General features: G+C 42.2%; 1 protein-coding gene across 4 annotated transcripts in view; it reads left to right on the plus strand.

Moving 5' to 3' along the window:
* The window catches only part of BMPER (BMP binding endothelial regulator), a 241,060-nt gene that overhangs the window by 24,235 nt on the left and 194,490 nt on the right, over positions 1-22,335 (plus strand). For all 4 annotated transcript variants that reach the window (XM_044387480.3, XM_057304229.1, XM_026509040.4 and 1 more), the window contains exon 3: positions 6,915-7,014. In XM_044387480.3, the coding sequence (XP_044243415.3) occupies positions 6,915-7,014 (100 nt within the window). The remainder of the gene's footprint in view (positions 1-6,914; positions 7,015-22,335) is intronic.

Raw genomic sequence — 22,335 nt, forward strand, 5'->3', positions numbered from 1 at the left:
GGCATCTTCCTGCTCAAATCCAGGAAGAAACAAGAGGACCTGGAGGCTTCGGATCCAGGTTCTGAGCTGTTTTGCAAATGACTGGGTTCTCAGAGACTGATACTCGTCCTGAGTTTTAAGCCAGAGATTTAATCTATCTTAAAATGCACTATTTTTACTCATGTGTTCCAAGTGAAACCATGAACCACTAAGGTTTATGATGGTCTGAAAATGGGGAGTGCTTAGCAAAGGCAAACATTTAGATTCCAGCGATGAGGAAGAGATGGCTCATCTTAGCCCCTGAACCAAGCTGTGCAGCATAGTGGTTAAATCACCGCCTCTGGTATCCGCAGGTCCTGCCTTTGAATCTCCGCCCTGACTAGCTGCGTGTAAACCCGGGTAAGCCATTACAATTCTCTGTGCCTCAGTTTTCTTATCCATAAAATTGGTACCTTCCTGAGACTTGTTGCAAGGGTTAAAAAGGAGACAATACATAAAGCATGTTTAGCACAGTCTGGTAAATAGTAGATTTTCTATAAATGCCAGGTGCTATTATTCTTAACAGTTCAGCAACCTGCCCAGAAAACTATATGCCACTTCATTGTTTGGTTAGCAATGGATCAGCTCTCTTACTCTGGCTATGGAAGGGATTTGCCAAAGTGGTGGAGATTGGGGGTTCAGAAAGATCTGGAAATGCTAATTTACATTAAAAGCAAGGGCTTGTTGACACCTTTCCTACGGACCTCAGACACCCCCCACCTCTTGTACATATCTTAGGACCTCACTGGATTGGGAAAGGAAGAGGTGTTGGGAAACTATTCTCCTGGCTGGGAAGTTTGTGTCATTTTCCCTATCAAACATCCTTTCCTCACCTTAGAAATGGTTTTGTTCATTTTTTTTTTCTTTCTTTCCATTTTTTTTTTCTACTTTCATTGAGCTGAGAGATATGGCTCAGAGCCCCATTTTGTATACTAAGGCTTTGTAGTGGACCAAACTGCCTTTTCTTTTTTTTCTTCCAGTTCATTCTGTGCAAGAGTTATGGGGAAGTCAGTTGTACTATCAGTAATAAAGAACAAACAAGTAAAAGCTTAATTAAAACAATAAATCATCAATCAAATTTAATACTGCCACTGGCAACCACTGAGCTATCGCAGTTCCCCCCACCCTCCCAATGATTATTTTCTCAGAGATTAAGAACAGATTTTGTCCAAAGGAAACAGGCTGGAGCAGGTACAAACTTGTGTTGTCTCCTCTATGAGTGCTCTTGCTCACTTGCAAAGGATTTCCCCCGACCGTATGTTCCAGAGAGAGAATCGCTGTATTTTATGTCCCATTTATCAAAGCCACTGACAAGCAATGGAACCTGCCCCTTCTGGGTCTTTTCTTTCAGCCTTTACGTATATCTCTGTATGCTAGGACCATGACATTCTGCAGTCAGGTCTGTTTGCCCAAGTCTCGGTCTAGCCCTTGTATGGCACCTTTAACAGGTTACCTTATAACAAGGGCAGGAGACCTGCATGTCTGACCCAGGTGGCCTCTTTCCGGAAAATTTCCAGACTAGCTCAGCTACATACTAATCTATTCCTAAAATCTCAACAGTCGAGTAGGAGCTAACCTAATTCTAATATGATACACCCATAAATTTTAATGCTGTGCCTTAGCAACTAACCTCCCCGGCTGGCCCCTTAATCCAGGCCTGGGAACCAGGTTGTGTTCCCAGGTCCACTGCTAGCTTCCTCTTTGAGGGACCTGAGACACTTAACTTTATTGTGTGCCATTCCCCCATCTGCGAATCTTAAGAAACCTGTGAGGATTAATGAAATAATGTCTGCAGAGCTCTTTAGAAGAAAAGTGCTATGTAAACATGAAGTATTATTCTTCTGTTTATGAGAAGTTTTATAATATTGCCTAGGAGAAATTGTGACCTGCGTTCAAAAGCACCATAAAGTTCCCTTTGGCGCTTTTGGGGCTGGAATTGGGTTACAATGGGGAACTTCAAGGAAAAGTTGACCTCTTTGACTTCATGCATGGGGCGACTAGAAATTCCACAGAGAATACATGTGCTGATGTCGGATCACCTTCCTCCTTGGGAAGCTTGACACAAGACATTTGTATTCCTAAAAACAAATTCCTCTGTGAGCGGTCTCAAGACTCTCAAATAGTGAAACATCACTGTGTGTGCACCTCAAATAAATTTACTGATAAAAATAATTGGATTAAGGGTCACCATGTCCTATCTGTGCTCAACGACCCTGATGGCTTTTGGCTCAAGGTGAAATTCTCACTTGGTGCCAGAAGTTACACGGCAGTTTTTGTGTGACCTGCCAATGTCTGACGTCTGGTTTCCTCCAACACGGTATAAGTTTCTGGAGAATAGAGGGGAAGCTTGTGGCATGATTTCTCACTCCAGCAGCACTGAGTACTATGGCACGGGTGCCAAGTCTTGGGTTTTTTCCGCTGCTCTAGAACTTCCATTGCTAAGTTCCTGTGCTTCTGAGAGTCCTCGTGCTGGGCCTCTATCCCCCGACAGTAGCTGATGATGATAACCTTCAGGGTTAATATGGGTTCACCTCCATGGATGTTTGCATTTTGGGAGGGGGATTCTTGAGGGCAGCACGATCTATAAGCCCCTCCCCAAATAAGACTGCAGTGATGATATAAGAGTGTGGGGTTTGCATCTGTGGAGGGGGAAGGGAAAGTCTGCAGGGTTTCTAATTTAAGGAAGAGAGCCACTGCTAACCCCTTCATCTCCTCTCTGATACTATCCAGCCTGTGGGCTTCATTGACCTATTGAGTGTTGTTCATTTGGGCAGAAAGAAGTATGACAACTTCGCAGCCTTCTTGATTTTCTGAAAAAGGATCTGGCACTTAGAATTTGCTAGTTTGCCAGATGACAGCTGTTTGCCTCTAAGGCAGGCTTTGCTTTCATAAGAGACAAGGATTGAAGGAAAATAATGCCATCTTCTGAGGAAGAGGCTCATGTGGTCTGCCACCTTCCTAACATGGCTCTGGAGTCTTGGCAGGCAGGGAACCAGGTATTTTAATTTTTATCCTTATTTCAAGAGATTTGTGATGCCGTTTCAGAGTCTAAAAATAGAGTATCTGCCAGCTGACATTTCTCCCTGATCAGTCTCATCCTATTAGCTGCTGTGTTTTCCTCTCCAGATTTCTATTTTATTATTATTTTTAAAATATAAGTGAAAGGTCAGGTAATACTTTCCATATTTCATAATAGGATTGGTCCTGGAAGAATCTTAGAAAAAAATATCTTTAAGACATTGGCTTGAAATAGAACAAAAGCATGTCAAAAACATTTTTTTCTAGTTGCAGAAAGCAGACAGGAAAATCTCACAGTGGTGATCTGCTATCTTCTCTATAGCCCCTGCCTCCCTTCAGTGAGTGATCATGTCCCTTCACATCGGACACTGAAAAATGTTCGGCAGCCACTAGCAGGTCTCATGGTCCCAATTCCGAAGCCCAGGGAACTCTGTGCTACCACCTAGTGGCAGACCTTGGGCACAGCAAGCTGGCTGCCGGAATCCTGTTTGAACTTGGCTGTGGCTGAGGCTGTGGTTTGGCTCACATCCTTATAGAGCTTTGTTGCCAGCCATGTAGACTTTTTCTCTTTTACTCCCTATGCCCCCCTTTTATTTTTGCATGTTGGCACTTCATTTCATGTGCCTCCAGAGGCTGTGTTTTGGGTTTTGATATATTTGGTCTTTCAGAAAAGAGGCAATAATGCAGACACCTTTGACAGCAGGTAAATCACAGGCTGGCTGACCCTAGAAAGTGATGAACACTTGGAGACAGAGACTGAGGATGAAAAATGTGATAAGGTTTATTACTCTTACATACTGGCTAGGTCCGTTTTTTAGAATGTTCTGATATTTTCCTCCAGTGCTTTTCTACCACTCTCTCTGTTGCTTAGATTTTGAGATTCAAACCCAAGCTGGAACCTCTGGAAAGTTTGTTCAAGGATGGCAGTCTGGCTTTCAGAGGTATGATAGATACAGCTACCTGTTAACATCCAAAATGGCATAACCATCCTCATTACCAGAAAACAGCTGGTATTTGTAGACCTTCCCATGGTTGGTGATGACACAGCCCTGTGGCGGTGTTATTCTGCTCCTGTTAGAGAGCTCATTTCATGTGTGAGGAACCACAGGGGAGGCACCAGTCTCCCCTGGGGCCTCTGGGTCAGGACATTGTTTTGTTTTTGTCCATATCCTGAGTGCCTGGGAAGTTGCAAAGTGCAGCATTTAAATGTTTGCCTTTGGAGTCAGACCTCTGTTTGCATTCCAAATCTGCCTTTTGCATGACCCTGGGCAGGTATCTTAACCTTGGTTCCCCATCTGTAAAATGGGGGTGATGTGGAATTTTATTTTATTTTATTTATTGATTTTTTTGTGTGTGAAATGATGCATATAAAATTCTTAGTGCAGAGCCCAGGACATAGAACGTGTTTGGAAGTATGAATCAGCACCAGAAGAAGTTTCTTGAGTGGAAAAGTGAAGCGAATGAGCCATGGCCTTCCCTTAGAACAGAGGACACTTGATGCACGGTTGGGGGTGGTGGTGGTGAGGAGGCCGGTAGAGATGGACTCCTGCAGGCATGGCTTTGTGGGCGCCACTTCTCACCAGAGCCCCTGGCTCGAGCCCAGTGCTTTTGTCTCTTGGCAAAATCAGTGAAAGCAAAGCGAGTGGTCTTAATTAACCTGTGCTTAAATTTACTCTGTAGCTGCTGGACTTAATTAAGGAGACAGAGGAATCAGCCTCTTATGAGCAATTCTCTGTAGTTTTTCTTGCTTTCTTCAAGGGCCTGGGATTCTAAGCATGTGCTTCATATCCATGCCAACCAGACACCAGGGACATGATCAGATATGGCAGTTTGGTAGAATATAGAAAAACTCCGAATGTTATTAGAAGGGGGGAAATCCCCCACTAAACCTACAGCTAAAGTTTAGGTTTGGGGTGTGTGTGTGTGTGTGTGTACAAAAAAAATTCCAGATGTGAAGCTACAAACCATCTGGTTGGAATAACTTTTGTGCTGGACTATAGTTACAAGCTATTTATTATGAATCTTGGGATCCTGCTATGGATTTGACTGGCTCCCAGGTTTCTGATTTAGCAAAGAGTTCCTATATTTAAGAAAGTGCGCGTCTTCCTGTGTATCAGACCCTGAATTGTGACTCACACCCACCGTGACTGCCCTTAGAGCTTTGAACTCCCCATGTCGGAGGATTTTTCCCTTCAGAGAGGAGGTGCACTTGGGGGTGGCCCTTCCCTGAGGCTGCAGCCAGGTTTGCATGAGCTGTGCTAACAGATGTTCTGCTTAGAAAGTGTGTTCACTTCACAGACGTCTTGCAGTGGGGGGCATCGGTATCAAACGACGGCTTGTGGGAACTGGACTTTGCCAAATGAAGTCACTGTTAATAATGCCAAACAAATAGCGTATATTCCTGGTCATTGTTCATGATCACTTTAGTGGTAGTGGAGGGACACTATTAATTTTTTAAAACAGACCTCCCTAATTTGAATTGTGACCATACTACATATTATGTTTGTAATTTAAGAAAAATTAGGAGAATCAACTGAAGGGCTGTGACTTGCAGGGAGTCTTGATTCCACCATCTTTGTGAAAGGAGTGGGTGAGGGAAGGAGCTTGGGAGGGCTTGGAGCTGGGACACCTGGGTTCAGATGGGACGTCTGCCATCACTGAGGGACTGTGGACAGCTCCCGAACTCATCTCAGCCCTACCCGGCACAAGAATGCTCTCTGCAGAGTAGTGGTTCTCAGCCCTGGCTGCACATTGGAATTACCTGGGGGGAGCTTAGGAAAACTCTAGGCCTGGTCCTTAGGATCAGTCAGATCTGCAGGGGGTGGGAGACAGTGCCAGTCTTTGTGAAGTACCACACAGGGGTCCTGATCTGGAGCTTAGGATGAGGACCACAGGATTGTAGGAGTAAATGAGGCTAGCTCCATGAGGCCTCCTTCTCACATAACAGACGCCAAAAAGGGGGAAAAGAAGAGAATCGATTACTCAGGTCGTATACCTTCTCTGAGCAGCAGTTTTCTTGTTTATAAACTGGGGATAGTAATAATATTTATCTCACAGAATTTTAATAGGAATGAAGGCCGTAGCACCTAGCATATAGCATATAGAAGAAACTTACTGAAGCTCAAATCTTAAGTTTTGTGACCTAGTATTTTCGGCGCACGTGGACCCAGCCTGAGTATAAACAGGCATATACATCATGTTTGGATCTTCTCTGAGACATTTTAACAGCTAACCTTTCAGGATAAAACCGAAGATGCAAATGCCCACCACACTTCATTAGCATAAGTGCTAATATAATGCAGCTGTCCCGTGGCTATAAAACACTGACGACTGTGTCTCTGCTTGGCATGGAGAATATTATTTTTTCTCTTACTGAGCGGATTCAATACTCAACTTTGTCATTATTTGAGTTGGAACTTTAGATTGCTGCATTTTAATGCACTCTACTATTAAGGATTGTTGGACGGCTGTGTGCAAATATTTTTGTTCTCACGATGCAGTCCTGGCCCAGGTAGCCCAATGGGCAAAATATGATTTACACAAATATTATCGTTTCTATAGTGTGTACTAAAAAGAAACCTTAGAACGGAGTGGGAGAAAGCTTTGCTCTCCGCGTTCGGTTATCTAGGTGACGTTGGTTTCTAAAGAGGGAACTTTTCACTCCCCTCTCATGTGCCCCTAATCTCAAAAGTCCCGTGTTTCTGAATGAATATTTCTGTTCCAGAGAGAGCAAAATGCTTTCATGAGTATTTCTTGCCAAGATGAAGGCAAGATAGGAAGAGGGAGGCTAGCAAAACCTCAGGCACGTGTCAGAATTCGGGGTGGGGGGGTTTCTGTTTGGAGTTTCTTTCAAATGTCTCTTGTCTCTTTCTGCCTAGAACAAGGAAGTGACCTGTAAGAGAGAGAAGTGCCCAGTGCTGTCGAGAGACTGTGCCCTCGCCATCAAGCAGAGGGGAGCCTGTTGTGAGCGGTGCAAAGGTGATTTATGTCTTGGCCGCCTTTTCTGGCTGCTGCTTTGGGCATTTTTATTTCTCTTTTTCTCACCTTCCTCTTCATTCGGCTCTTGGCTGGGGTGCCAGTGGGTGTTGGGAGGGAAGCTAGCGTGTGCGTCTGTGTGTGTGAGTTGGGGAGGTTGGTAGTAACGGGGACTTTCCTAATGGAGGGATGAGGGTGTGGTGGACCTCGGCATATTTGGTTGCGTTCTAAGGCAGGTTGCTGAAGTGTGACAGAGAAGATGCAAACATGATGCCCATGGGTGTTGGTCCGCACATGTGTACAGCTTATTTGTCAGGAAGTTTCAGCATGTCTCCAGGCTGCACGCTTGCCGTGCCTTATTCCGCCAGAGGAGTCTTTAAATTAAGCCCGAATTTTATCATTTTGGCCCCTATTAATTTTCTTTCCTTCCAAATTGAATCCAAGTTCCTTCCCTTGCCTTTGAAGCCTCTCTAAAATATGCCTACCCCAACTTCATTCCCGCGGTCCTCCAGCGCACACTCTCTCCTGAGCAGGCTGTTTCTGCTGTTGCCTCTCGGCCTCCGCTCAGGTTTCTCCTCCCCACCGGTCCAGATGCTGCCTGTGCTCAAGGCCCCCAGCTGTCACTCGTCCCTTCCCCTCTACGTTTCTGTGGCACACAGAAGTCCACAAGGTACTTCAGTGATGCGTTTTTCCTCCTTCATCACCTCACATGCATTCGGTAAATCGTGAACTCCTCGGGGACAGGCGCCGGGTCATGCTCTGCCATCGCCGAGTGTGTGCGTGGACAGTGGCTAACAGAGCGGGGCCCTCAGGAGGCACCGAGAGCATCATAGGTCAGGATGTGGGCTCTGGAGTCACACGGCCATGACAGAATCTGGCAGTCCTGGGGTGCGGGGTGTTTGCCAAAGTTTGCATCCACGAGGAACCTCAGAATGTGACCTTATTTGGAAATAGGATCTTTGGAAGTGTAATTAGTGAAGATCAGATCATACTGGATGGGGGTGGCCCCCAATCCAATATGACTAGTGTCTTTACATTAAGAAGAGGAGACAGACAGACAGACACACAGAGCAAACAACCCTATTATGAGAGAGGCAGCTATAAATACCTGGACTCTGTTCCCTGGGACTCCGATTCAGTTGTTCTGGGGAGGGGGCTTGGCATCTGTTTTTTAAAAAGCTCCCAAGAGACTTAGTGTGCAGTCTGGATGAGGAAACCACTAAAGCAGAGCTTGACCTTGTATCAGGAGATTTGTATCCCTCAGAAGAATATACACTTTTTTTTTTTTTTTTTTTTTGGAGGGTGGGGAGGTTTAAAGAACCATCAAAAGAACTCTACAGATACCAGGTCGACTAAAGCCCATTTAAAAAAAATGTTGTTGTCAATGAACTCTAGTTGACTCACGAAGTTACATTAGTTTGAGGGGTACAGCACTGTGGTTTGCCAAACTATGTGTCATGCTGTGTTCACAAGTATAGCTACCAGCTCTCACCATGCAAGTATACACTCTTACAGTACCATTGATTCTGTCCCTGGTGTGTGCCACTCATCTCCCTGCCTTAGTCATCCCAATAATATTCTAAAGCCCATTTTTAATGACAACCCATGAATCTCAATATTGAACAAAGATCCTGTGAATTTTTCAAAACACACTATTACATAAAATCCACATTTCAAGAATTAATGCCCAATTAATAACCGTGGTTATTGTAGTAAATTATAATGATTGTTTATTAAAAAATTAAACACTAAAAAAGCAAAATAAAACCCGACAGAGACAGAGATTAGAGTTATGCCACCACAAGCCGAGGAGCACCTGGAGTCTCCAGGAGGTGGGAGAAGGCAAGGAGGGGGCCTTCCCTAGGCCTTCAGATGAAGTGTGGCCCTGCCAACCCCCTGATTTGGGGCTCCTGGTCTCCAGAGTCACGAGAGAATAAATGTCTGTGTTTTAAGCCACCCAGCTTGTGGTAATTTACTGCAGCAGCACAGGAAAAAGCATACACCGTTTCCACTTGAGAGATTCCACTTGGAATCTCTGTCTCCCCAGTTCCCTCCTGTAAGTTGGGGATGATAATTGTGTTGGAGGGAATTGAATGGGAAGGTCTGTTCAAAGTACTTAGCACAGTGCCAAGCATTTCTTACACAGTGTGTAAGCATTTCTCAGTTAATGTAAGTATAGTGGGTGCTCTTTAAATACTTGTTGGGCTTGACTATAAAAAACATACCTTCTGAAGTCTTTCAGGGGACCAGTAGGGTAGATGATATTTTTTCGGAGCCTTCTCAATCAACCATTTACCTATACCCCCTTCCTATGAGTTGGGAGTTGGATGTTTTAGCCATGTGACTTCTGAGAGCTATCAGTGCAAGGCCTGAAATGGTCATTTGTCAGGACTCTCCCAAGCAGATGGTCAGATAAAGTGATTCCAGCGAAAACCCATTAGCAAGCCAGTGTGTGTCCAAGTTACTGTTGTTTCACCTTAAAGAAGCTCCTCTTTTCATGCTTTCCTTTTTAAACTGCTTATTTGCCATTTTCATCTTTCAGTGATTAGCAAGGCTGCCTTGCCAGTGAGAGGCCAGTTGGATACCACAGAATGGAAGCACCATGGCTTTTGGTTCGTTTCCGCATTAACTGTGGTATGGAAGGGAACTTTCTGTTGCTGTAGCATGTCACTGTCTTTCCTGCTTGTCCTGCTGTTTCCTGCATCATCATTCTTCCCTCTGATCGTCCTAATCTTCCAAGGGAAAGAGACACCCAAGACACATCCATTTCCTGAGTGGTTTTTCTTGAGCTTAAGAAGAGAAGCTTCCTCAGATTAAACTGGGCCCAAGAATAGACCAGCGAATTCAGTGTCCTGAGATCTCTTTCTGATAGTGGTGTCAGGCCTTTGGGAGAGGTCAAAATCCCCAGCCTGCCCTGAGGTGGTCCTCCGTGACAGAGACTCATGAATGCATCAGACTTCTCAAGCTCTGGTGGTTGATGTTAGAGTTACCTACTTCATTTTCTTTATTTCTACTCCATTACACAGTGTTTGTCTCATGGATTTTAAGAGACACAATTGCATTTGTTCTTAGCTACTGGTTTGTTTATGTTTTTCTGATCAGAATAGTAGCATATGCTCATAGAAGAAGCTTTGAAAAATAGTCTGAACTGTGGGAAAGCAGAAAATAAATTTACTCATAATCCCACCACCCAGAAGGTACAATTATTAATATTTAGTATATTTCTTTCTGTATTTTTTCCTGTGTAAAAGTGTTTATGTAGCTAATATCTTAGAACTTATGTTGCATTATTTAAAAAAATTTTTTCCACTTAACCTCAAGACATAATATCTTTTCAACTTATTTGGAAATATGGCCCTTGATGGGTACATATGATTCTGTTGTGGGAAGGTATCACCATTCACTTGATCATTCTCACTGGATCATTTGGGCATCGAGATTGTGTCTTGGATTTTAGTATTAGACAAGGTTAAAGACAAACAGCTGAAACCAAAGAGCAGGTACAGTGAAGAAAGGACTGGAAAGAGAGAATCAAGAGGAGCATTACCTGGGTAGAGAGAAGATGTTAGTGTTAACCCACAGACCACTCTGGATTTGGTTTCCAAAGGAATCTGGATGGACCTCTCCTTAACCCTTTTGTGACCTTTGTTCATACAGGGGGAACAACAACAATAACAACAACAAACCCTTAGTGTGTAGCAGAAATTCTAAGACAGTAGCTGTGTTTCTCATAAGTCCTTTTCCAGACAGCGTCCTCCATGCCAACACGGGGGGTTCTGACTTTTCTGATTCAAGGAGGGTGACTCAGGAAGGAATCATACTAATGAGAAGTTTGTTGATAATATTGTATTTTAGAGCAGAATGATGTTAAGGCAAGATTGTCTCAGGGTCAAATAATGTTGGTCAGATCAGGGAATAATATGCAAGTAATTTTCCTTAGCAAAGAAATGGAGCCTCTGGTTTTAGACGAGTTAACACATGGTGAGCAGAGAGCTGATGGACTTAATTCATCTGTATTTTGAAGGGCTTTTACATTCAGGGGTACCACCTAAGGCTCATTCTAAAGTTGCTCACCAGCCACATTAGGCCACAGTGTGGTCAGGCCTGTTGGAGAAGTGAGCATAGCACGTATCTGACCTGGTGGGATGGGTGGAGGGTGTGGACCTACCAGGCTTCCCAGCAGAGACAGCCCTTCTGGAAGAGCCTTTCTACCACCAGCAGGCATGCAGGAAGGTGAAATCCAGCATTGCTAACTGGGTGAAGCAGTAGTGAAATGACTTCCCCTTGAGTATTGTTTTTTGTCTGTCCTTTCTCTTACCTGAGGGAATCACGAGTGTAAGCAGTGATTCTCAAAATGCAGTGGACTATAGAATCACCTGTTAAATGTGGATTCCTGGGCCTTGCCCCCTAATAGTAATAGCAACTAGGATCATCATCTTCTTCATCAAGATAGCACCAGCTACTATAGGTAATCCTTACTCAGAACGAGGCATGAAGTCCCCACAGCTTAGTGAGGTAGGTACTATCATAGCCCCATTTTGCAAATGAAAAAATGGTAGCACTGAGAGGCTTAGTGACTTTCCCAAGGTCCCAGAGCTAGAAAATGATGGAGATGGGGCACAGAGCATGGTCTCACCATTTTAGACTTTCAGGCCTGCTGTATTGGAAGCCCTGGGTCTGGGTCCCTGAGTCTACATTTCCAGGCCTCCACTGGGGGCTGAGGCTTCAGAACCGCTGCTACCAGATGAAGAAAGGACAAGAAGACAGAGGGTGGGCCTTCTTGATGAGGGAATGAGAACCACATATTTACAGGCTGTTGGCTGATATCTACTCTGATCAACACATCTTCAAGGTGGAAAATCTCTTTGCCTTCTGTAGGAGTGAGGCCATCATGATTTTCTGACTCTGTGTACTCCTCTTATTTGTAAATTGCATATTAGTACAATGATGGTGTAAGAGATAAAGTAAAATAGATAATGAGCAAGAAAATAGAACTCAAATGTTGAAGTGCTAGTGAATGTATATCAAAACTTGTTCCCAGTTATTCAACTGTGTAATAAATGGGGGAGAACTCGATCCCCCAGAACTGGTTACCCACCTCCCATCATTTGTTGGGATTTTTCTCTCTTCCTCTTTCCCTTTCTAGCATAATTATATAATTTTAACTTCAGTTCGATACCTGCTACATTATCATACCAAAAAATTTTTTAAAAAGGGAAACAAAGGCCTATTTGAACTACAAAAATCCACTCTTCTCAGAAATAACAACTCTTATCAATTTATTGGGTCTTTCCCAGACCTTTTTCAGTTTATTATGTATTTATTCACACGTATATGCATATACATATATACGTAATTTCATATGTGTGGTTTTATTTTTACATAAATGGAATTAAATGTAACATAATCTTTTACAGTTTGCTTTTTAAAATTAGTTCAACAATAGTAAGACTTAGGAATTTTCCCGCGCCAGTTCATGCTTTGTAACTGTTGTGCAGATCCCACAGCATACATGTACAGTGATTTATGTAACATCTCTCCCCTGATAGATGTTTAGATTTTCGTTTTCTGCTCGCCATGAGTGTTGTGCACACATGTGTATGTTTCTTAAGGACGGAAGCCTGGAATTTGATGTGCCATGGGGAAAGGATGCACATGTTCAGTTGAAAAGACCATTACTCGGTGGGCTCCAAAAAAGGCAATATTAGTCTCCTTTTCTATTCCCCTCGCAGCTTTTAGGCCCTTTCTTACTGAAAGGTGTTGGGCGGGAGGAGAGAGAGTATAGTGTAACACTACCACATGGCAACATTTGTTGGCTCCTTCACCTTAAAATCTTGCTCCTTCCCCTCCTGCCGATTCCTCATTTTAGACTGCTACACTGATACCCTTACCCACTTCCTCCCTGTTCTTGACTTCCCCCAAAATACAGGGGATATTTTTCTTCTCCTTTCTGTGGTTTGGTGAGAAATGGTAGCAAGTGCCTTTTAAAGAAGCTAGCTGAGGGCTATCAGTTGCTTTCATGCTTTTCAATGTATTCTAGAAAAGCACGGACAGTTGTCAACAAGTTAAGACTCGAATGATACTATTTTCACGGAATTTGGCCCAATGCTGGCAAACTGCAGTTTGGAATCCACTAAATTTAGAATAGAGGCTAGATAAAGAAAGGGGGAAATATTTTCCTTGCTTCCTATTTCTAAGAATGATCTTTCAATGAGAAGTACCCTCATTGGTGTCTTTGTCATCCTAATCATCAAACGTGCTCCGCGTTTGAAGCATTTGAAAGTGCTCCGAGGTTATTACTTTTTGTTTGTTTTGATACTTCTAATATTTGGAAAGTATGGAGAGGAGAAGGCATATTATCAGCTCATTTCTTCTTGGACTGTCTCTTAAAGAAGTTTGGGCCACATAAAAATCCCATATGATGCAATGTCTATGTTTACGCCCATGTTTTATTCTATGTGCGCCGTCATATCTTTGGCCACTTCTGTAATTAGTGTTCATAGCTTATTTATGATTATGTGGGGCCTAATTTCATTCCTTTAAATAATTACAGATGTTTATATTTATTGGATCTTGGTCTTTATGGGACCATGCCCATCCTTTAAGGGTCTTTACGACATATTCCCATTCCTTGTTTGAGGCCAGGCGTCTGATGAGGAGCACACGTTCCTGACGACATTGTTCCTACAGGAACACACAGTCTTTTCTACGTGGCTCACCTTCCAGTGTGATTAAAAGTGGAAGCTGCTTGTATCTCCCGAGAGCTCTGACTCTGAGGCTTGTCAGAGCCGTGGGCTTTGCCTTTCCAGTTAGTGTCCTTGACACCCTGTGGGTAGTGAGGTGTGAATTGAAGATGGGCTTTCAGACTTTAGCCTCACTATTGTCTTCAGAGTAGTAGCCCCAGAGGGACTTGTTTTCCCACAATGCAGGATACTGGGTTAGTCAGTTTACATTCACCACTTAGTGCTCATGATGGTGAAGTCATTTCTATCTTTCTCATTTTCCATACGAAGTAACTAAGGGCCCAGAGAAGTTAAGTCATTCATTTGCCGAGGTGTTAGTGACCCAGGGCCCAGCCAGAGAGTGTCCATGCCCTCAAAAAGCTTGCTCTATTGAGGGGCAGAGGAATAGCATCCAGTGGGGGAAGTTCTCTAGGAAGGTGTGCCAGAGCGAAGGGAGGGAGGACCGCCTGTGTGCAAGGGACTGGGGAGTGTTCCAGGGAAGGCTTTCCAGAAGGGGCGGCTCACTTACATGAGCAAGGAATTAATTACATCCAAAGAGGGCTGTTCAAGGGAGAGCTCCCAAGTGAAGGTCATGGTACACAGAAAGACATGAAATAGTTCTTAGACGTTGTCTGCCACTCATCATCAGTTAGAGAACTTGACAAAATGCCAGTTTCTGGGCTTTCCTTTAGACCTACTGAATTAAAACAAATCTGGAATAAGTTTTTGTCGATTTGTTGATTGTTTGGGGGAGGGAGAAGGGATCAGATAAAAACGTAATAGAATTCTATCATGACTTCAGCTTATTTTCCTCTGAAAAAGATGTTGATGTTGCGAAGGAAGTCGTAGGATAGATCTGCTTCCGGACAGAAATATGAAAATTCATATTTTCTTAGAATTCTTGGAGAGGTTGTGTGTGTGTGTGTGTGCATGCGTGCGTTTGTGATCCTGTTTGCTTCAATCCGACTGCTTCCATGTTTCATTCATTTGTTCATTCATTTATTCAACAAGTATTCACTGATCTACATGCCAGAAATTCATGGGATGGCAGTGCTTACCAAATTGTTTTTAACTGTTACGAAGTCAAAATATTCCTTAAAACAGAACAGGAAGTGAATTATAACTCGTTCTTCTTAAGCAGGTATTTCAGTGTACTTCTGAGATTATTTTATGTTAAAGGGGTTGTAAATTTCATCCAACTAGCCTAACAAGAGGGCAAAGATTAATCTAATTTGAAAAAACTCAATATTGTTTGATGAAAACAGATGAGATCATTGAGAGACAAATACAGTTTTGGCAGCTTTTCTGTATTCACTTGGACTTAGACTCACCCTTTAATTTGGGGTTCTTTCATGAACAATAATGTATCTGTTATCTGAATATATGTTTGTTATTAGAGGATCATAAATGAATAAGGTGTGTTTCCAACATTTGTGGGTCAAATTCCATCCTCTTTCTTCATATAGAACATGAAATATTAATTGTCTGCAATACTTTGATGAAAGATATAAGAGAATAGTCTTTCATTTGTCAAGTGGGATTTATTTTCCACAATCTCTCGTCTTTGATTTCTCTATGCTTTATCTTATTTTTCTATGGGTCGTGATCCCATGGGTTGCATTTTTTTTTAATAGTTAAACTTTTATATTTGATTTAAAAAATATCCTATGATGTTTCATGAAATGAAAGGAAAGAGGCAAAATATAAATATTTGCATGCTAATTTCTAAAATCAGGCCAACCATTCTGGGCTCTGATAAATTAAGATTGGAGAGCACAGCATGCATGGAGAATTGTAAAGGGATTGGGCTCATTTATATAGACAAATTACTGACCAAAGTAAAAGGGAACTGTGAATAATGGTAAAAGACTGAACATTATTAACTATAGGCTGCCTTTATACAGTTCAAGATCATGAATAAGGGCCTCTTCTCAGTGTTGTTTGGCGAGTAACCTGGAAGATGACCATGCCTTTTACAATACTGCTTTGTAGTTGTATGGAGGGAGGCAGCCACTTACCATATAATAGGAATGAACATTAAAAAAAAAAAAACTTATTTAAAAATAGTCACACTCCCTATGTTCACAGAGTAGATTGTCCTATTGTTTAAACATTTTAAGATGGAAAGGCTGTTAGCCATGTGCAAATCTGGTTGTTTGCTTTTAACCAAAGTTCTTTTGGCAGTCCTAAGGGAGCACTGATTGTTGCCCGAACAAAAGAGTGGTTCTTTCCTCAATCTCTGTTTTCCTTTCTTTTAGACAGGACCAAATTCTTTGGTAATGGTTATATATGATTTGCCCAGATGCAATTTGCCCCAGCTTTCACATCCCAAATAACGAGCTGTCCTCAGGTTAATGCTCTGATGATCATTTAATCTATACTGTGAACTTCAGTTAGAGAAGATTTTGGAAGGAATGACAAATCCCAATCTTTAGGTTGTTGTAGATATTTTTATATTTAGCCCTGAGGGAGTGGTTATTATTATTCTGATTTAACAGATTGGGAAACTGAAGCTTAGGGATATGAAGTGATGTTGTTGAAGATCCCACAGTTGCTGAGAGGTGGGGGAGGGGACTTAGACTCCCAATGCTCCGTTATTCCTGGTATCACACTGCCTGTGAGATAAAAAGGAGGGAGGAGAGATCTGGAGAATCAGGAGGGCTTCAGAAATAGAGGAGAGAGAGCCATACCGGGCTCAGTTTTTTCTTTGCCTTGCCACACCCCTTCTCTCTCCGTGGGCTTTTATAGCCTGGGTGGGCCTGCAATTTCAGAGGAAATAATGTGGGCAGAGGAGTTTTGTGGAGGTGACTGAAAACAACATGTGGCTTAGGAGGCGGTGGCTTTTCTTACTAACTGACAGTTTTGGGAACCCCTAACCTAGCATTTTTTCCTCCTTAGTATCCATGACTGTTTGTACTGAGCAGTGCCCCCACGAGACAATTTAGATGAACTTTAGTCTTTTGTGAGTATGTATGTGCCTGCTTTCCTAAAATATTTTTAATGGAGAATGGATTCATACAATTAAAACTACGCAAAGCATCTATGGTCACAGTAAGGCTTTCTCCCCCTCTTCACTCTGACCAGCTGGTCCCCTTTCCTGGACCATTTACCAGATTTGTAGGGCTCCTTCCAGAGCCAGCCTCTGCACACTGTGTGTGTGTGTGTGTGTGTGTGTGTGTGTGTGTGTGTGTGTCATTTTCAACCAAACGAAAGTATCCATTAGCTTTACTTCTAGCAGTTTTAATGCTGAGACTCTAACATATCACTTAAAACATCCCGAGAAATTGCATTGCTTTGAAAAGCAGTCCGCCATTGAGCTACTCCATTCCAGGGTCACTGTTATTTTTACCAGGATTTTGAGCTTAGGAGAATTTCTGATATGTTTCTTGGTGAAAGTTGTGAGATTAATGGAATGCCCACATATATATTTTAACTTATGCAGTATAATTAATTTTATCTACTCAGCTCCAGAAATTTGAGTGGGGGTTGTTTATAGGTTTTTTAAAGACAAGAAAAAAAAAAAACCCATAACAAAACAAAGAACTAGAGGGCTTTATTTTTTCCCCCTCTTTTTCTCTAACTGAAAAAAGATGTATAAAATGTTATATTTCATAGATTGGTTTTCCATAATATAAACCAGGCTATTTTGGCATTTAAGTAAAAATGACCCTATTTGTTTAAAAAAAATCTTGTTAACATTAAAATCATACTTTACAAAAATCTGTTTTAGTTGTTAAAACTAGTAAGAAAACATAAAACAGAGATCAGCTTTCCTTGTCAGATTTGTCCCAACCCATTTATTTAGGGCCTCTGTTTTTTAAATTCTGTAAGATTTTTGGAAGGCAGTTTAAGTGAAGAGTTTGTGGTTGCCTTTAAGTTAGAAGATTAGATTTCCAAGGCTTGCTGCTAGCTTGGATGCATCAGTTTTCACTTTCCTAAAGTGGGCAAGTTGAGGATGTTTTCACTGTGGCGGAGGAGGCTGGTGGCCCTGGTCTCCCTTTTGTATCAATGCAGAGTGCTTCAATCAGGTATTGGCCTAACACTGTATTAGAACACAGGTGTTCTCACCATTCTGCTGATGCACTCTTAAGTTTCTATTGGTCTATTGGTCTAAGTCTATTAAGTTTCTATTGGTACATAACAAGTAATGGCAAATATAATGGCCTAAAATAACACTCATTTATTATCTTATTGTTTCCATGGGTTAGCCTTCTGGGCACAGCTTAGTTGGATCTCACAGCTGCATTCATGGTTAGCCAGGGCTGGGGTCTCATCTGAGGCTCATCTTCTAAGCTCATGTTGCTGTTAGTAGAATTTAGTTCTTTGCAGCTATAGAATGGCTTGCTTCTTCCAGGCCAGCCGGAGAGCATCTCTCTGATCTATAGACCCTTTTAAATGCTCACATATTAGGTCATGCCCACTCAAGATAATCTCCCTTTTTAATAACTCAAAGTCACACTGATTAAGAATGTTAATTACACCTGCAAAATCTCTTTATCTTTGCTAGGCGAGATAACCTAATCATGGGAGTGCCATTCATCACATTCACAGGTCTCGCCCACAGTCAAGGGCAGGGGATCACACAGGTGGATATATCAGGGAGTAGAAATCTTGGGGTCCGTCTCAGAATTCTACCACCCATACTCAGAGGAGTTCTGAGATGCATGGCAAGTAGAAGCATCTACGGAGATGGTGCTTACAGCTAGAAGATAGCTACAGATTGCACTGCACACTCTAAGTGCTAACAAATGCTGACTCTTGGCTGTTCTCTCTCCTCCTCTGGTCTGGTGGCCACCAAGCCCTATCCTATCCTCCTGCCTATCCTCTATCCTTCTCTTGTTCTGGACTTCTCCAGATAGAAGACCTTCTATCGTTTCCCTGTGTTCTGGGCCCACTTTCTGCCATGGGGCTTTGCACACTCTGTTTCCTCTGCATGGGCTGCTTTTCCATCCGATGTCATCTAGTTAACCTGTACCCCTTCTTCACTCACTTTAGGTATCATTTCCTTGACTCCACAGCCACTTACCATAAAATTAAGTCTCCCTCCTTCTTAAGATGAGGCACAATTGTGATTTAATATTTTGATTTTCTGTAATGCCCACTAAACTGGAGGCTCTGTGAAGGCAGTGACTCTGTGAGGGCAGTGACTATAGTAGTCTCAGCTGTGATCACTGTGCCTGGCACACAGTGGTGGCCTACTGAATATATGCTGGATAAAGGGAAGTAGGAGGAAGATAGGGAAATTTGGACCAAATTTCAGTCTTCCCTAGTTAGTATTCATAAAGTCAACTGTATATTTAGTGTATTACTATTGAGCCATATGTGTCTTAACACATCTTAAGTCCTTTTGGGATTCTGCGTGGCTTAAAAAAGAGTTGAGTAAGAATTAGAAGGAGAGAATAACAATGTATAAGTAGGAATGAAAAATGGTTGAAGGTTTATAAACCAGTCCTAGATTCCTGATACGTTACTGTTTCTTCACTGAGTTCCATAGATGTTAAAAAAAAATCCTTAAAATCACCAACAACGCTGTGTATGTTTATGTGGAAATGACTGTAGTGTATTTCAGTGATAACCTCAATTTTTGGTAGCTCTTTCCTTGTCTTGTGCAAAGTTATCCAATAATACTATGCAATGATGACTTCAGATTTCCCAGTTACCATCAACTTGATATGATTATCTGCTTCCTTTTATCACAGCCTGTAGAACACACCTCTAATTTGGCTTTGAGTTTTCTGCAGCTGCTCTTAAAACTGTTCTGTGACTACTTGTAACTTGCCCACCATGAAGAGTAAAACCACTCTGCATTTGAAGATGATTTTCCCTCTCTCCTGTCTTATATTTCAATATAGGAATAAAATCATAATGATGCTTATCATCTGAAAATGTCTTGGAATTAAAACACTCTGATCTCCTCTGAGGCTTCTAATGGCATTGTTTCATGTAGGCTGTCAGACCAAGAAAAAAAAATAAAGTGAGGGGTTCTGAGTGGAAAGTTGGGGTGCATCGTTAGAAACTACAGGAAAGAAGTGACTTGACGCGAAGCCTCCAATGCCTGTCTAGGTTCTCTTTGATTTGCTGCTTAAGTTTGGCAACTGCAAAATTGAAAGTATGTCTGTATGTGTGACATATATCTATTTATGAAGTTGCATGAATGTACATGCATTTATTTATTATTTTAAAAATGATCACCATGCTGCAATTATAACCATTCTTATTGGGCTTTGATCAGAGACTGCTCTCTTTGTCTTTAGAAAAAAAAGCACTTTCTTTTTCTTTTAAGATCAAATATTCTAGGTTCTCTTTTTGAGAGGAATCTCATCTTGAGAGCTAATGTGTATTTGCCTTAGAAATCTGTCTGCTGGAGAGGCTGACATTAGCAGTACTGATGATAATGAAGGTGAACGAAGTACATTGGTACGTCCAGGAACTGGACTGCATCCTTCACTCAGATGAGCTTATTAACATTGGAGCCAGCTAATTATGTTTCTAGTAGCTTGGTGGTTAAAGGGATCAAGATGTTTATCTGCAGACATGCTTGGGCATTGACCAGCTGATGTTTACCACATGAGCCAGCCCTCTGACTATCTGAGAATGTCTGGGCATTCTCTGAGCCATACCTGGGGCAGGCGGAGGGATCAGATTTAAAAATGCACTTTGAGTTTTTGATGTTTCAGGTTCTGGGGACTGTGGTATGGCCACCTCGATGAGGCCACGAATGCAAGGGTAACAGCTTGAAACCTCCAGAGGCAAGGCTACATTGAGGAGCTAAATGGAAAAGCCAGGGTAATATTTTCAGGCATCTAGACAAGGAAATTCTGTGCTCTGAGGATTAGAGGATAGGCATAGAAATTCTCAGTCATTTGAAGAATGAAGTGAAAGATGTCCAGGCTTGGAATTAGATGCAGAACCAGTTCCCAGCTCTGTCACTTCTAGTTACTTGACCTTTGCCACGCCACCTCTTTCTGGGCCTTGGTTTTGTCTTCTGTAAAACACAGAGGTCCTGAACCCTGTGGTAATATATATGTGTGTGTATGTGTATATATATATACGTATATCTCATAATGGCCATTTTAAAATGTATAGTTCTGTGTTTGCATTGTTGTGCAACCATCACCACTGTCATCATCCCAAGCTAAAGCTCATCCCCGCCAAACGATAACTCCCTGTTCTCCCTTCTCGGCCCCCGGTAACCTCTATTCTACTCTCTGTCTCTGTGAATTTGCCTCTTCTAGGTAACTTGTAGAAGTGGAATCATACCACATTTGTCCTTTTGGAACTGGCCTATTTCACCTAACATAGTATCTTCAAGGTTCATTCATGTTGTAGCATGTGTCAAAATTCCATTCCGTTTTGAGGCTGAGAATTCATTGTGGTGTATAGCTTCTTTTGCTAGCCATTCACCCAGCAATGGACATTTAGGTTGTTTCCACTGGGCATCTGTATTCTTAATTAGCCCCCATGTGGTTCTGATGTTCAACAGGCTTGGAAGCCACTGGAATTAATGTTCTGGTTAAATTCTGAGTTTGTGTATAGGAGAAGGCTTAGGAGGAGGGCCAGATATAATTCAGTCATAACTGAAAAGATGTGACTGTTGGAGTTCTTAAGTTATTTATCTAGGTATATAAAATAAACAGCATAACCTCTGATGCCAATGAAATGCCCTAAACTCTAGCCAAATGTTCTTGGTCTGCTCTTAGGAAGAGAAGAAGCTTCATAGACCCAACGGCCTCCAATGTTAAAATACGTAGTTCTGTACACAGTGGTGTGTGGGAGTGCCTATCTTCCCAACTCTTTGTTCAGGAACATCATGGTAGTTTGAAATTGACCACGGTGGGAGTATTTACACCTTGGAAATTGGAACACCGTACAAAATCAGGGCTTTCCTCTTTTGTAGAGCTGGTTATTAAACATTAACAGCACACCACTGACTACCTGCTAGGTGTTCAGTATTTTTCTTCTTTTTAACAAATACTACTAACAAAAGAAATACATTTTAAAAGATAAGCCTTTGTCGACAGACTAAAACCCAGAAATCCACGGTTTTCGGGTTTAGGAAGTACAAGTGATTGATAGTACAGAGCTCCCATTCAGCGCCTCTCCTTGAACTCCATGTTGGATGATGCGCGGGCTTCTCTGTTGGTGGTGATTTCTCCTCAGCCCTCTTCAAGTATGATCATGCCCATCAGTGACTGCTTTTCTTGTCAGGTATTTGACAGTCTCTTCTACAGCTTCTGCCTATAGGTGAAGGTCTTTTTCAATTTTGTCCTGGTTTTAGAGAGGCTGAATTTTTTCTCTTTAATGCCCTTATCTACCCATGTTTCAAAGGTTTCGAAGACCTCCCTCAGTTTTCGTGGCAAGAGATCAAAGGGGGGCCACACACAGCCTCCCAAAAGACTCTGCAAATACGTTTGGGCTGTTTAATCAGACACCTTTTTTGCGGCCACACAGTCCTAAAATCATCCCACGCAAATGAGGTTCAGCTCAAACCATCTAGAAAAGAGCCTAGGTAAAGGAGGTGGCAGATAAGAACAAAAAGATGGGCTGTAAGAATCTTCATTTTTACGGTCCCACCACCCCCGACACCCAAGGGATAGCTTTA

This window comes from Ursus arctos, unplaced genomic scaffold (genome assembly GCF_023065955.2).
Source record: "Ursus arctos isolate Adak ecotype North America unplaced genomic scaffold, UrsArc2.0 scaffold_3, whole genome shotgun sequence".
NCBI classification, from domain to species: Eukaryota; Metazoa; Chordata; class Mammalia; order Carnivora; family Ursidae; genus Ursus; species Ursus arctos.